This window comes from Anolis carolinensis, chromosome X, assembly GCF_035594765.1.
Source record: "Anolis carolinensis isolate JA03-04 chromosome X, rAnoCar3.1.pri, whole genome shotgun sequence".
NCBI lineage: Eukaryota > Metazoa > Chordata > Lepidosauria > Squamata > Dactyloidae > Anolis > Anolis carolinensis.
Genome location: NC_085847.1, coordinates 1,889,740 through 1,903,437, shown reverse-complemented (window position 1 = coordinate 1,903,437; position 13,698 = coordinate 1,889,740). Strand labels below are relative to the sequence as shown.

Sequence of the window (13,698 nt, the reverse complement as noted above, 5' to 3'; positions counted from 1 at the left end):
GTCTCATTTGTCTTAAGATCGTCTGTAAGCCTGGCAATACATTACTTGAAAAAAAAAAGCTTGAAAAAAATACTCTGAATAACTTACTTGGAAAAATTTACTTAAAGAAAAATTACTAGGAAAATACTCAACAACAACAACAACAACAACAAGAATAATCATAATACAGTAGAGTCTCACTTATCCAGGCCTCGCTTATCCAAGCCTCTGGATAATCCAAGCCATTTTTGTAGTCAATGTTTTCAATATATCGTGATATTTTGGTGCTAAATTCGTAAATACAGTAATTACAACATAACATTACTGCGTACTGAATTTTTCTGTCAAATTTGTTGTATAACATGAAGTTTTGGTGCTTAATTTGTAAAATCATAACCTAATTTAATGTTTAATAGGCTTTTCCTTAATCCCTCCTTATTATCCAAGATATTTGCTTATCCAAGCTTCTGCTGGCCTGTTTAGCTTGGATAAGTGAGACTCTACTGTAATATATTGTATAGTCATATAATAATATAATTTAATACAGTATACTGTATATACTTGAGTGTAAGCCTGGTTTTTCAGCCCTTTCTTAGGATTGAAAAAAACCCTCCTTGGCTTATACTCGGGTGAGGATCCTGGTGGGCTTATATTCAAGTCAGCTTATACTCAAGTATATATGGTATATTTATTATTTTTCTCTATTATTATGGGTATTGTTACATTTATTATTTTACTCTATTATTGTTACTTTTACCTTTACAGTAGAGTCTCACTTATCCAACATAAACGGGCCGGCACAATGTTGGATAAGCGAATATGTTGGATAATAAGGAGGGATTAAGGAAAAGCCTATTAAACATCAAATTAGGTTATGATTTTACAAATAAAGCACCCAAACATCATGTTATACAACGAATTTGACAGAAAAAGTAGTTCAATACACAGTAATGCTATGTAGTAATGACTGTATTTACGAATTTAGCACCAAAATATCACGATATATTGAAAACACTGACTCCAAAAATGCGTTGGATAATCCAGAACGTTGGATAAGTGAGTGTTGGATAAGTGAGACTCTACTGTATTTTACTCTATTTTTATTATTACATTTATTATTTTACTCTATTATTGTTACTTTTACCTTTATTTTACTCTATTTTTATTATTAATAATACATTTATTATTTTACTGCATTTATTATTATTACACTATTATTATTAAAATGATACATAAGAACATTTACATTGAAGAAGATGAAAATAATGATTTAATCAGAGTTGAACAGTCCTATCTTAAATTACAGTTTGATGTAAAGAGTCAGAAACATTTAAACTACCGATGCCTCAATTAATGAAATTTTATTGGTATGTCGGCTTATACTGGAGTCAGTGTTTTCCCAGTTTTTTTGTGGTAAAATTAGGTGCCTCGGCTTATATTCGGGTCGGCTTATACTCGAGTATATACGGTACTTGGAAAAATTTACTTAAAGAAAAATTACTTGGAAAACCCTCAATATTAATAATAATAACAATAATACACTATTATAATGGTATATTTATATTACATGTAATACTACTAATAATATACAATATACTATTATAGTACAATATAGCAATATATAATGCTTATATTGTGCTATACGAATAATATATATTGTATGTACATATGACTTGTAAGCCTCCCTGAGTCCCCTTCGGGGTGAGAAGGGCGGAATATAAATGTCGCTAATAAATAAATGAATAAATAAATAAAAATTACTTGAAAATACTTAAAATAATGCCATCTTGTATTGTAAGCAATCTTGACATTGAGTGCCTCTCACTCAGGGAATGTGGTTAATGAGCATCATTCTTGATTCTGTACAAAAACGCCTGAACATGTATGTTAATCCACACTGAGGATTTTGTGTCTTTCCTTCCTAGACCTCAGAATACATCATCCAAGCCTATAAATATGGTGCATTTGAGAAGATCCCGGAGTTCATTGCTTTCAGGAACCGACTGAACTCCTCGCTTCACTTTGCACAAGTCCGCACCGAACGGATGTTGCTGGACCTGTTACTTGAAGCAAATATGTAAGTCCGGCCACATACACATACATATTTTCACTTGTATTATGTGTATAGATTATGGTCACCAAACTTCAGCATATGATGTTGTCCTTCTATCTCGCCCCTCACGTAGATCAACCAGTTTAGAAGAAAGTATAAAGTCCATGAGCCTCAGTCCCGAAGACGACGACATTCCCTGGAATGATCTGCAAGATAACCGAGACCTCACTGTCCTGTTTAATTGGGATCCAAAAGACAGGTCAGTGCCTCCCTTTGGCCTTGGTTTTGGGAGCGTGTGAACAGGCAACGTGTTCGTGCTTCCCATTGTGGGCTCACACGCGTGTCCTTTCCCAGGTGCATTTCCGAAGACAACCGGAGGCTTTCCTTGGAGGAGGAGACCATCTGGTTGCGGATCCGGTCTCTGACGCTGCGGTTGATCAGTGGCCTGCCGGCACTCAGCCACAAAGCTCAGCCCCGGAACTCCGAGAAGAACGCGGAGAACGGCGTCTCCTCCAAGATTGACACCGTCCGGGCTCTGCTGCGGCAACTGGACGCTGCCGTGAATTCGGGGAAACGCTTTCTGGAGCAGAAGATCCAGGTACGACTCAAGGAAGGCCTGCGCAGCTTTTTAATAAAGGCTTTTTACAGCAATATTGGGCAAGGAGTTGAGATACAGAGTTTGGATTTTATTGTTTGGGGACATGCGTGCTTTTAACCACTAGGGAACCAATTAATCGTAGACCTCAAGAACTAGATTTAACCAGAAGCAATGGGAGAGATCATCTGGAGGCATGGGGTAGGGTGCTGTCAGTATGCTTATGACACCCAAATATATTATTATTATTATTATTATTATTATTATTATTATTATTATATCCCACTTTTTTTCTCCATTCGGAGAGTCAAAGCAGCTCACAATTAAAAACATTACAATACAACTTGAAATATACAAATATATAAATAAATATTATTATAGTACAGTATAGTAATAAATAATGCTTATATTGCGCTATACTAATAATATAATACAGTAGTCTCACTTATCCAACACTCGCTTATCCAACATTCTGGATTATCCAACGCATTTTTGTAGTCAATGTTTTCAATATATCATGATATTTTGGTGCTAAATTCATAAATACAGTAATTACTACATAGCATTAATGTGTAATGAACTACTTTTTCTGTCAAATTTGTTGTATAACATGATGTTTTGGTGCTTAATTTGTAAAATCATAACCTATTTTGATGTTTAATAGGCTTTTTCGTAACCTCTCCTTATTATCCAACATATTCACTTATCCAACATTCTGCCGGCCTGTTTATGTTGGATAAGTGAGACTCTACTGTAAATTACACCCTGTACAGTGTTTCCTCACTTATCGCTGGGGTTAGATTCCAAGACTACCTGCAATAAGTGAAAATCCGCTAAGTAGGGACATTATATTTATTTTAATATTTATACATTATTTTAGTAGTTATACACTATTTTCAGTCTTTATCAACCAATCAAGTGTTGATAAATCACCTTCTTTTCCTCCCGTTGCCGCTTGGGCTCCTTTTCTCTCCCTTTGGCTTCTCCTTCCTCCCCTCCTTAGGCCGTAAATTGTCATTTTTTATTATTTATAATAGTCTTTTAGAGTTTATTGAAAAACCGCAAAACAGCAAATCCGCTAAAAGTGAACCACAAAGTAGTGAGGAAACACTGTATTGCAATATTATTAGTAGTATTATATATTGATATTATATTACAGTGTTATTTTTATATGTTATTACATTGTATTACATGTTGTAAGCCACTCTATATAATACTCATAAAATCAGATTAAAATAGTCGTAAAAATAAGGATAAAAATAATGGAAAAAAAATCAAAATAATAATAAATATTCACCAAAACAATCACAAAAATTATGGAAAAATCAGAAGAAGAAGAATAAGATTTTCCAAAATAATCACCAGAAATAATTAAGTAATAATAATAATAATATTTCTCCATGCCTTCAAAAAGAGTGCGCTGTAAATACATTGGGCTCCCTTTGTATCAAGTTCAAGAACTCTCACATTAGTTCAAAACACAGCAGCCAGACTAGTTATAGAAACTTCCAAGTGGGGAGGCAGGTAACAAATAAAATGTATTGTTATTTTATTATTATTATTACTACTACGGTGATGTAATTCTCCCCCTCGTTTTGCTTTTTGCCCAGTATCCAGTCCTTGGTCCTCCTCCTTCCCGAATGGCCCGCTACTTCAGCAGTGGGAGCTGCCAGTGCCAGACCAGCTTGTTTAACCTTGTTAGTGAAATTCATGACCTTGATACCAACGGTTTAGGTGAGTCTTTGGTATTTCTAGAGCTAGAGTGCCTTTGGGGCTGGGGGAGAAGGTGGCATGACGGGGTTGCCATGGCACTTGGAAGACCTTGACTGCTTAGACACTGCACTGATCTGGCCATGTTCCAGAAGCATTCTCTCCTGACGTTTTGCCCAGGCAGGAAGCGGCCAGACCTTGAAGCTGCAAGGCTATTCAATGCTAATCAAGCTGTTCAATGGCAAACATTCACATGTGCCTCAAACAGACAAAAGTTCTTTTTCTCACCCTGGACATCCCACTTGCCTAGTTTCCACCAGACCTCACAACCTCTCAGGATGCCTGGGCAAAACGTCAGGAGAGAATGCTTCTGGAACATGGCTAGACAGCCCGGAAAACTTACAACGACCCAGTGATTCTGGCCATGAAAACCTTCGACAACACATTCTAGAGTTTTTCTGTTTGTAGCCCTTGTTGCTTAGCTGTGCTTGTTGTATTTTTCCTAATGCTTTGAGTATTTTATTATCATTGAAATGTTTGATTTTTTTTTATTTTCAGAAGATTCAACAGCAATTCAAGAGAGAATAGGAAATAGCTTGACGTCATTATTAGAACAACTAACAGGTAAATCAGGAACAAAAAAATGAATATTTCCTTCTTTCAAAAGGCAGTGGTGGTTTCATTTCCTGGTGTGTCTGGTATATTTTAAGTACAGTAGAGTCTCACTTATCCAAGCCTCACTTATCCAAGCTTCTGGATTATCCAAGCCATTTTTGTAGTCAATGTTTTCAATATATTGTGATATTTCGGTGCTAAATTTTTAAATACAGTAATTACAACATAACATTACTGCGTATTGAACTACTTTTTCTGTCAAATTTGTTGTATAACATGTTTTGGTGCTTAATTTGTAAAATCATAACCTAATTTGATGCTTAATAGGCTTTTCCTTAATCCCTCCTTATTATCCAAGATAATCGCTTATCCAAGGTTCTGCCGGCCTGTTTAGCTTGGATAAGTCAGACTCTACTGTAAGTCTTAATATGTACGTTTATGGATATTTTTGAAAAAGGAGAGATAAGTAATAAATCGTAATTATTATCATCATCTGTACTTCTTGGGGTTGGGCAGCTACAAAAAAAGAGTAACAGTATCTTGCCTTATTTTATATATGACTTTCTCCCTCTCTCTTTCAAGATCAGTTCAATAAATGCAAAGGCGATCTCTTGGAAGTGAGGGAAAACAGCGTCAAAACCCATCCAAATGTTCTCGAAAATCTTGTCTTCTTTGTGGAGGTGAGTGAGAGAGGCTAGGCCTTGTTTGCTTGCTGGTGATGGACTCCGAGAGCAGCCTTCCTAAAGGCCTTGGGCCCCTCTCCTCCTCTTTGCAGACCGTTTCCATCGTCCTGTGGGTCTGCGGTTATTCGGACACCATCCTCCGGCCCTGCCGTTCAAGCTTGCAGAAGAAGAAGAAGAAGAAAAAAGAGAGCAACATCGCAATGGTAGGCAAAGATCTCCGAGGTCATGTGGAAGAACGCTGCACTTTGGAAAGTTGTGCAGATCGTCTCTCTTTCCTCTAACCGCTCTTCTCTGTGTTCCTCCTTTTAGCCCCCGGTGTTTGCCAGCTTCCAAGAATACCTTTCTGGGCTCCAGACACTCATTTCCAATGGGATCGATCATATCAAAGGGCTTGAAATTACTCTCACCGCACTTAAACTTGAAGAGCTGTCTATAGAGGACGACTTACTGTTGCAGGTGAGACAGGCCGCTTCTGAACTTAATGCCAGAGGAAATGTACTCAGTTTTATATATTTTTATTTTTACGTGTTTTATGGTGTTTCATTTTATTTTTATTTCTTTTTCATTGTGAGTCTTATTCTGTTGGTCGTCATGTTTATTTAAGTTACAGTTCGGACACTTCCCAAGTGTCTATTATTATTATTATTATTATTATTATTATTATTATTATTAAATGAACAGGCCCATCAGAGCCCAATGAGTTTAAGAGAGAGTTAGTCTTATTCTGTTGGTTGTCGTTTTGTTTATTAAGTTACAGTTCGGTTGTTTATATTGTCTAATGTGCTTTTGCCTTGATGTATACTGTTTGGTATAGTTTTCTTTGAGCATTGGAAACTGCCTTGAGTCCCTTCAGGGTGATAGGGTGGTCTATAAATAAAAATTATTCTTCTTCTTATTATTATTAAATGAACAGGCCCTTCAGAGCCCAATGAGTTTACGAGAGAGTTAGTCTTATTCTGTTGGTTGTCGTTTTGTTTATTAAGTTACAGTTCGGTTGTTTATATCTAATGTGCTTTGCCTTGATGTATACTGTTTTGTAGAATTTTCTTTGGGCATTGAATGGTTGCCATATTTTGGAAATCGCCTTGAGTCCCTTCATGGTGATAGGGCAGTCTATAAATTAAATTATTATTATTATTATTATTATTATTATTATTATTATTATTATTATTATTATGATACAGTAAACAAGATAGATATGCTGGATTTCGTATCACAAAATCACAAGTCGAACACTTCCCAAGTGTCTAGGACTGTGTTGTTGTTGTTATTATTATTATTATTATGAATGGGCTCTAAAGAGTTTAAGAGAGGCGAATGCTCCCATTCTAGTTCTGGCCTGCCCTGTCTTAGAAATGTGCGGAAGCTAATTTTTGGAGAAAAGGGAATGTATGTTCTGCGGAGGAGCTCAATCGTGCTGTTCCCACAAGCGCCACATGAGGGCACCAGGCGAAAGGCTTTGTGGACGTGGTTTTGGGGTGTCTCTCAAACACCTGCTGTGCCAAAGGTGGGGAGGCAATGGGCTGGAGAAAGCTTCGATTCAATGGAGGGTGAGCATATAAATGCTGGAGTAAATGAGGTAGGCAAGCTTGCTCTTCATCATTAGTAACTTCCAAACAAAAGACAACTCCGCTCTTCTGACAAAACAAACAGCTGCCGAATCTATCGTTGACCCGCTCTGCAGCATTTCTCGTACCCTTTTCAGTTCCTGTTCTCGCATTGCATTGAAACGGGTTGTTTTCAGCCTCACTGTTTTGCCCACAGCATAAGAGTGTCTGGAAAATCATGCAGCTGGCAGGAAAGTGTGGTCTGGGCATTTTCCAGGCAGGTGACAAGCGGAGAGGGCCCCGCCAGAGTGCTTTACAAAAGCCTTTTCTCTTTACAAGTCAGATCTGTCTTCCAATTATTCCGCCGTTCTGGGGGCGAGGCACTCAGGGATATAAATGGAGGATGCGATTTATCCTTTTACTTTTCCAGCTGCCTTAGAATAGAGGCTTGGATTCCCTTTGGGGGACTTCCTACTCTGGTTATGTTCGAACAGTGTTATCATTCTGAGCATTTTCATCAATGTATTTCATAGAAATACGTTTGAATATATGTATTTTACATAATGCTTTATGGTAATGTGTTTTAACTATGTTGTGCCCTGCTTCAAGGAAACGTAAATAAGAAATTATTATTGTTATTATTATTATTGGGTTGCCATGAGTTTTCCGGGCTGTCTGGCCATGTTCCAGAAGCATTCTTTTCTGACGTTTTGCCCACATCTATGGCAGGCATCCTCAGAGGTTGTGAAGTCTGTTGGAAACTAGGCAAGTGGGGTTTATATCCCTGTGGAATGACATTGTCTGTTTGAGGCAAGTGGGAATGTTGCTTTGATCACCTTGATTAGTATTTAATGGCCTTGCGGATTCAAAGCCTGGCTGCTTCCTGCCTGAGGGAATCCTTTGTTGGGAGGTGTTAACTGGCCCTGATTGTTTCATGTCTATTAAGAAATATTAACTAGTATTATATTATAACAATTAATAGTAAAGGTAAAGGTTTTCCCCTGACGTTAAGTCCAGGGGGTTGGTGCTCATCTCCATTTCTAAGCCGGAGCCGGCTCTTGGGAAGAAGCCACGCCCACTCCTCTAGCTCCACCCCCTGTGTGTCCTAACAGGTGCTTCAGGAGCTCAGCCCTGTCTCCGGCACTTGGGAAGAGGCCCCGCCTCGTGTCCAGCGCACACCGGGGGGCGGTAGCACCCACTTTGGGCATCACTGGTGTATATAAAACACTATAAATATAATACGAATAATCTCGATGTCTTCCTTTTCCCAGGAAGAAAAGAAGTTTACAAAGACTGCGCTAGGGAAGGTCCAGAGCAGTTACCAGCACGCAGTTCAGGAAATGGGAGAGCTGCTGAAAAAGAGACTTGACACCATCAAACACCTGAAGGTGTGAGGAAGCGCCACATCGCGGGCGCCGCCAGAAGGCCGGGAGCGATGAGCCGACGCCGGACAACAACAAACGGAGCCTCACCCGCCACCCCTCTTGACATCGAAATCGGGAACTTCCTCACCAATGCATGAAGGACTTTTATCATAAGATAGTTTTTTTATGTATTACAAAGTTATATTCAAGCGATTAAATTATTGTACATAAAATCGAGGCGCAGGGACCCTCCTCCGTCAGGGTTAGACCACTTTTTATACACGTTCATAATAAGCCTATTGTAACCGGAGCAAAAAACCCCCGGAACTCGTTTCGCTTCCCTTTGTGGGCGGAGAGGGAGCCTTCTTCTCCCGAAACACTTTTGGGGGTTTTTGACGTCTTTAGAAGCAGCAATAGAAATCCAGTGTAAAGCATATTTCAAAGGAGTTTGTATTTTCTTTTTTCTTTTTTTCCATCCCACGATGTTTCTATTTTCGTGTCTCCGTTTCTTGCCTTAGGAAAGCAGAAGTCGAGAGAGGCCTGTGCTCAGCTGTGAGGCTTTGAGCCGCTTCCTGTTCCTTTGTCATTTTTTCCCCAGTCTCTTCATAGGTCCAACTTAGTTACGGTCCCAGAGGGTTGAATAGGAGGCCTGCGCAAGTTGAGTTTTTAACCTTTTTGTGTGTTATAAATTAAAAAACACTATACGGAGGCAGTAGGATGAAATAGTGACCGAAGGAAGCGATACACTTGATTTTGAAACACAGTTGACCGAAAGCATGCGTTGCTTCTTCACTTTCAGCCCAGAGAGATGACCCATGTTGTCTGTCTCGGGACAAAATAGTGATTGGTTCATACGATCTGGAATGGTATCTTTATTATTGAGGTTTGGATGAGTTTGGATGAGTTGCGTCTCCTGTTTCTCACGCTTACCTAATCTTACGACGGATGCTGAGCATCTTTGGGGAATGTATGTAAGATAAACTTAGGATGAGGTAGACGTGTGGACAACAGGCTGCTCAATCCCATTGCCAAGGGACTAAATCTCATTCCACCTGACGCAGATCTTGGTGAGGACTTGCATCCGCTCCTGTCAGGTTAAGGGCTATGTCTATTGTTTGGTAGACAGACTAGGGCTGGATCTACATTGCTGTCTAATGCATTATATGACAGTGTAAATCCAGCCTAGGATTGGTCTCCAGTGTTCAGGTCCGAAGCCTTGGCTTTTGGCGACAGATCCATAGTCTCATTTCTTGCCAAATACTCGCTTCGTGCCCCATTGCGTTTGATTTTATTTTCAAGCTAACAAGACAAAAATACCTTTTTTTCCCCTTTTCAAGTTGTAATTGTGTTTCAATACTAACCTTGTGTTGTTTTTTGCTGACTGGCACAAGGGAAAGAAACAGCGGATTGAACTCCTTAAAAACTGAGCCTAAAAACAGATTTTGTTTGGAAGCAAGCTTTGGAAAAGTGACTGGTTTAAGAAAAAGAACATCCAGCGATGTAGTTTTAATGTTTGGAGAGCGCTAGTGATGTCAACGTCATGATGGATATTTTTTCCCATTTGTTTCAGGGCCGCTCTCCATCTTCGTGTAGTTTCGAAGCCTAGACAGCGTTGTGGTAGACAGAGCCTGAACTAGACAACCTGGACAAAAGCTAAGCCCAACTTTGGGAGTCTTTTTCCTTTTTGGTCCAAAGACTCAAGACCGTAGACCTTTTAAGGAAGGCTGGTGTGGCTTTTACTTAAAGATCTAGAGATGTTCTCCTCAAGAGAACGGTGTACGCAGCGTAGTTTGATAAGATACAAGACTGAAATTTGGATTTTGTCTATATACATTTCAAAACAACTGCCTCCTTTGTTAACTGCTTTGTGAGAGAGGCTTTTAAAAATATTTCCAACCAGACTTCTTCATTCGGCGTCAGGGTCCAAAGTGCCTAGTCTTGCTGACTTTAATGTGAGATATGTCTTGAAATAGCATGTTAGGCATTTCCTGGGCCCCGGGAATTGTCAGCAAAATGGCAGTTGATGGCAGTTTCCCGCAAGCGCCGTTGTCTTTCTCGCAAGCTCTGTTGCGATGGAATGTTTGCTTAGTGTGGCTCATGTTTACTGCCTCCTGAGCTGCATTCAGCCGTTGGCTCTGCTCTGGACGGGGCCGGCAGTCTGTTTTGGCTGAAACCCTGTTTTAAATCGTTGAAAGGAATTGTTGACACGTTGTGTAGTTCAGTTGCCCTTGGGGAAATGGGCATCCCTCCCGTTGGAGTGGAGTGGTTCCATCTTTACGGAGTTGCTCTCAACTCCTTTGTCTTCCAAAGGTGGTTTGCCTCTGTTTGGATCTTCTGGCGGAGCAGGCCAGACGGTTCTAGAGCGCTAGGAACTATCAATTGGAGAGGATTCTCGCTCATTCAGATGTTCCCTCTGAGTTCACTGTAAAATGTTGTTTTATCCCATTTTTCTTGTGCTTTAACATGTACCGCCAGAGTGCTAAAAGCCAACTGTTTACAGACCAAGAGACGTTTGTTGTTCTTTATCGCAGCCAAGGTCCTTCCACCGCTCTCTCTCTCTGGCCACCCAGTTCTTCTCTGTGGATCAGGACGGAGGATGTCAATCCACACAGAAAACCCCGTTGCCTGGCTGTGTTTTGTTTGGATTGCGGGGGGGTGGCAAGCGTTGTATCTTTTTAGTCATTTTTAACTGTTTAAAAATTGCGTTTCTATTTTGCGACTGTTCTGTTTGATTCATGGGGCGTTTTGTCTCTTTCTTGAACCCGTTCAAAGGGAGGGGGGAAGGGGGTCCTCGGGACGTCTCTCTCCCTCCCCGGTTTGCGCCGCTTGCTCTTAAGTTATGACTGTGGAAAGTCTGTATGGAACAGCCTCCGCCGCCCACCGAATTTCAGTGACGAAACTGCTAGCAATCTGCTTTAAACTGGATGGGTTTATAATTTATAAAAAGTCGAGTTTCTTTTTAAAACTGAGCTTTGCTGCTTGTTTCTTTCTTTCTTTCTGGGGGGTTAGATGCTTTACTGCCAAACTTTGCAGGTCAAAGAAGACCCTGAATCCACCTGGCAGTGATGCCACCCCAAAGGCACATAATACATTGTTTTCGTTTTCAAAACCCCTGGTGAAAAGCATGGGAGGGCAAGAAGTTGGTTTGCGGTCATGGTGTCTCTATTTTGGGTTGAAATGTATGGAGATGCAAAGCGACCCCCATCCCACCCTTGCCATGGCCCTAAACCAGTGGTTTTCAACCTTCCTAATGCCACGACCCCTTAATATAGTTCCTCATGTTGTGGTGACCCCCAACCATACAATTATTTTCATTGTTACTGTTATGAATCATAACGTAAGTATCTGATATGCGGGATGTTTTTTCATTTATTGGACCAAATTTGGCACAAATACTTGATACGCCGAAATTTGAATACTGGTGGGGTTGGGAAGAGATTGATTTTGTCATTTGGGAGTTGTAGTTATTGGGATTTATAGTTAACCTACAATCAAAGGGTATTCTGAACTTCACCAACGATGGAATTGAACCAAACTTGGCACACAAAACTCTCATGACCGACAGAAAATACTTGGAAGGGTTTGGTGGTCACTGATCTTGAGTTTGGGAGTTGTAGTTCACCTGCATCCAGGCTTCTCTGCTGAAGCGGTTCCTAAGACCATCAAAAATATGTGTTTTCTGATCGTCTTTGGTGACCAATCTGACACCCTCCTTGCAACCCCTGGGTTCCATGCTTTAACCAATGGAAACAACACAAAACAGGGACAACGTACGGCTTCTCCCATTGAATGAAGAAATGCGGGCACACATGCTAGTCATCTGTATCTCCAGTATGGGTTGGATGATGATTGTGACGATATTACTACCTATATGTTTATTTACTATATTTATACCCTGCCCTTCTCACCCCGAAGGGGACTCAGCAGCTTACAAGTAGGCAACAATTCAATGGCACGTAAATAGACATACAAAAGTTAAAAACATTAAACAAAATCACACAATCCAAAATCATAGTCCAGGAGCCATTTCAGTCATAACTGCACTCATTCCGTATCCACTTACTGCACTGACTTACTCTTCAAAGGCATGATCCCACAGCCACATTTTTAATTTCCAAAGTTCAGGAGGGAGGGAGCTGATCTGATTTTGCTGGGGAGGGAGATCTAGAGCCGAGGGGCCACCACTGAGAAGGCCCTATCTCTCGTCTCTGCCAGTCATGCTTGTGAAGGAGCTGGGACTGAGAGCAGGGCCTCCCCAGAAGATCTTAAACCTCCGAGGTGGTTTATAGGAGGAGATACATTCGGACAGGTAAACTGGGCCAGAACCGTTTAGGGCTTTATAGGCTAAAGCCAGCACATTGAACTGTGCTCGGTAGGGTAGCAGATAAGGGCCGGGAAGACATCTTTCCACCATGTCTCCTGTATCAATTTAATGATATAATGATATATAATAATATTATACTATACTAATATTATAATACATTGTATATACATGTAATATTAATAATAATATTATGATGTAATACAATGTAATAATAATTATAACTGACTATTATAATTGTATATTTATATTACATGCAATATTACTAATAATATTGCGATATAGTTGTATAATATAATATATTGTATGTATATATACTTGTAAACCGCCCTGAGTCCCCTTCGGGGTGAGAAGGGCGGTATATAAATGTCGCAAATAAAATAAATAAGGAGTGGAGCTGGTGTAACAATGGGGTTGTGCACTCCAGTGAGCAGCCGTTGGACTACTTGAAGCTTCCAAACAGTCTTCAAAGGCAGCCCAACATAGAGTGCATTGCAGTAGTCTATTCAGGATGTTACTAGAGTGTGAACCACCGTGGCCAAGTCTTAAGGTTACGGGCGCAGCTGGCGCACAAGTTTTAGTTGTGCAAAAGCTCCCCTCCCCTGGTCACTGCCAAGACCTGTGGCTCCAGGCTCAGCGATGAATCCAGGACCACAGGGTTGTTGTATGTTTTCCGGGCTGTATGGCTATGTTCCAGACGTATTCTCTCCTGACGTTTCACCCACATCTATGGCAGGCATCCTCTCCCAAGCTGCGAGTCTGTGTTCAGGAGTGTAACCCAGCACAGGCTGCAACCCTATACCCTGTTTGGCTTTGCGCCTGAGCAGGAGT

The 13,698-nt window shown here is 40.3% G+C and overlaps 1 protein-coding gene across 1 annotated transcript in view; it reads left to right on the top strand.

Moving 5' to 3' along the window:
* Positions 1–11,515, top strand: part of naa25 (N-alpha-acetyltransferase 25, NatB auxiliary subunit) — a 38,579-nt gene extending 27,064 nt beyond the window's left edge. The window contains exons 16-24 of the mRNA XM_008117334.3: positions 1,905–2,056; positions 2,166–2,291; positions 2,387–2,630; positions 4,238–4,361; positions 4,896–4,961; positions 5,535–5,632; positions 5,728–5,838; positions 5,945–6,091; positions 8,454–11,515. Of these exons, the coding sequence (XP_008115541.1) occupies positions 1,905–2,056; positions 2,166–2,291; positions 2,387–2,630; positions 4,238–4,361; positions 4,896–4,961; positions 5,535–5,632; positions 5,728–5,838; positions 5,945–6,091; positions 8,454–8,576 (1,191 nt within the window). The 3' untranslated portion in view covers positions 8,577–11,515. The remainder of the gene's footprint in view (positions 1–1,904; positions 2,057–2,165; positions 2,292–2,386; positions 2,631–4,237; positions 4,362–4,895; positions 4,962–5,534; positions 5,633–5,727; positions 5,839–5,944; positions 6,092–8,453) is intronic.
* Positions 11,516–13,698: the final 2,183 nt, after the last annotated feature.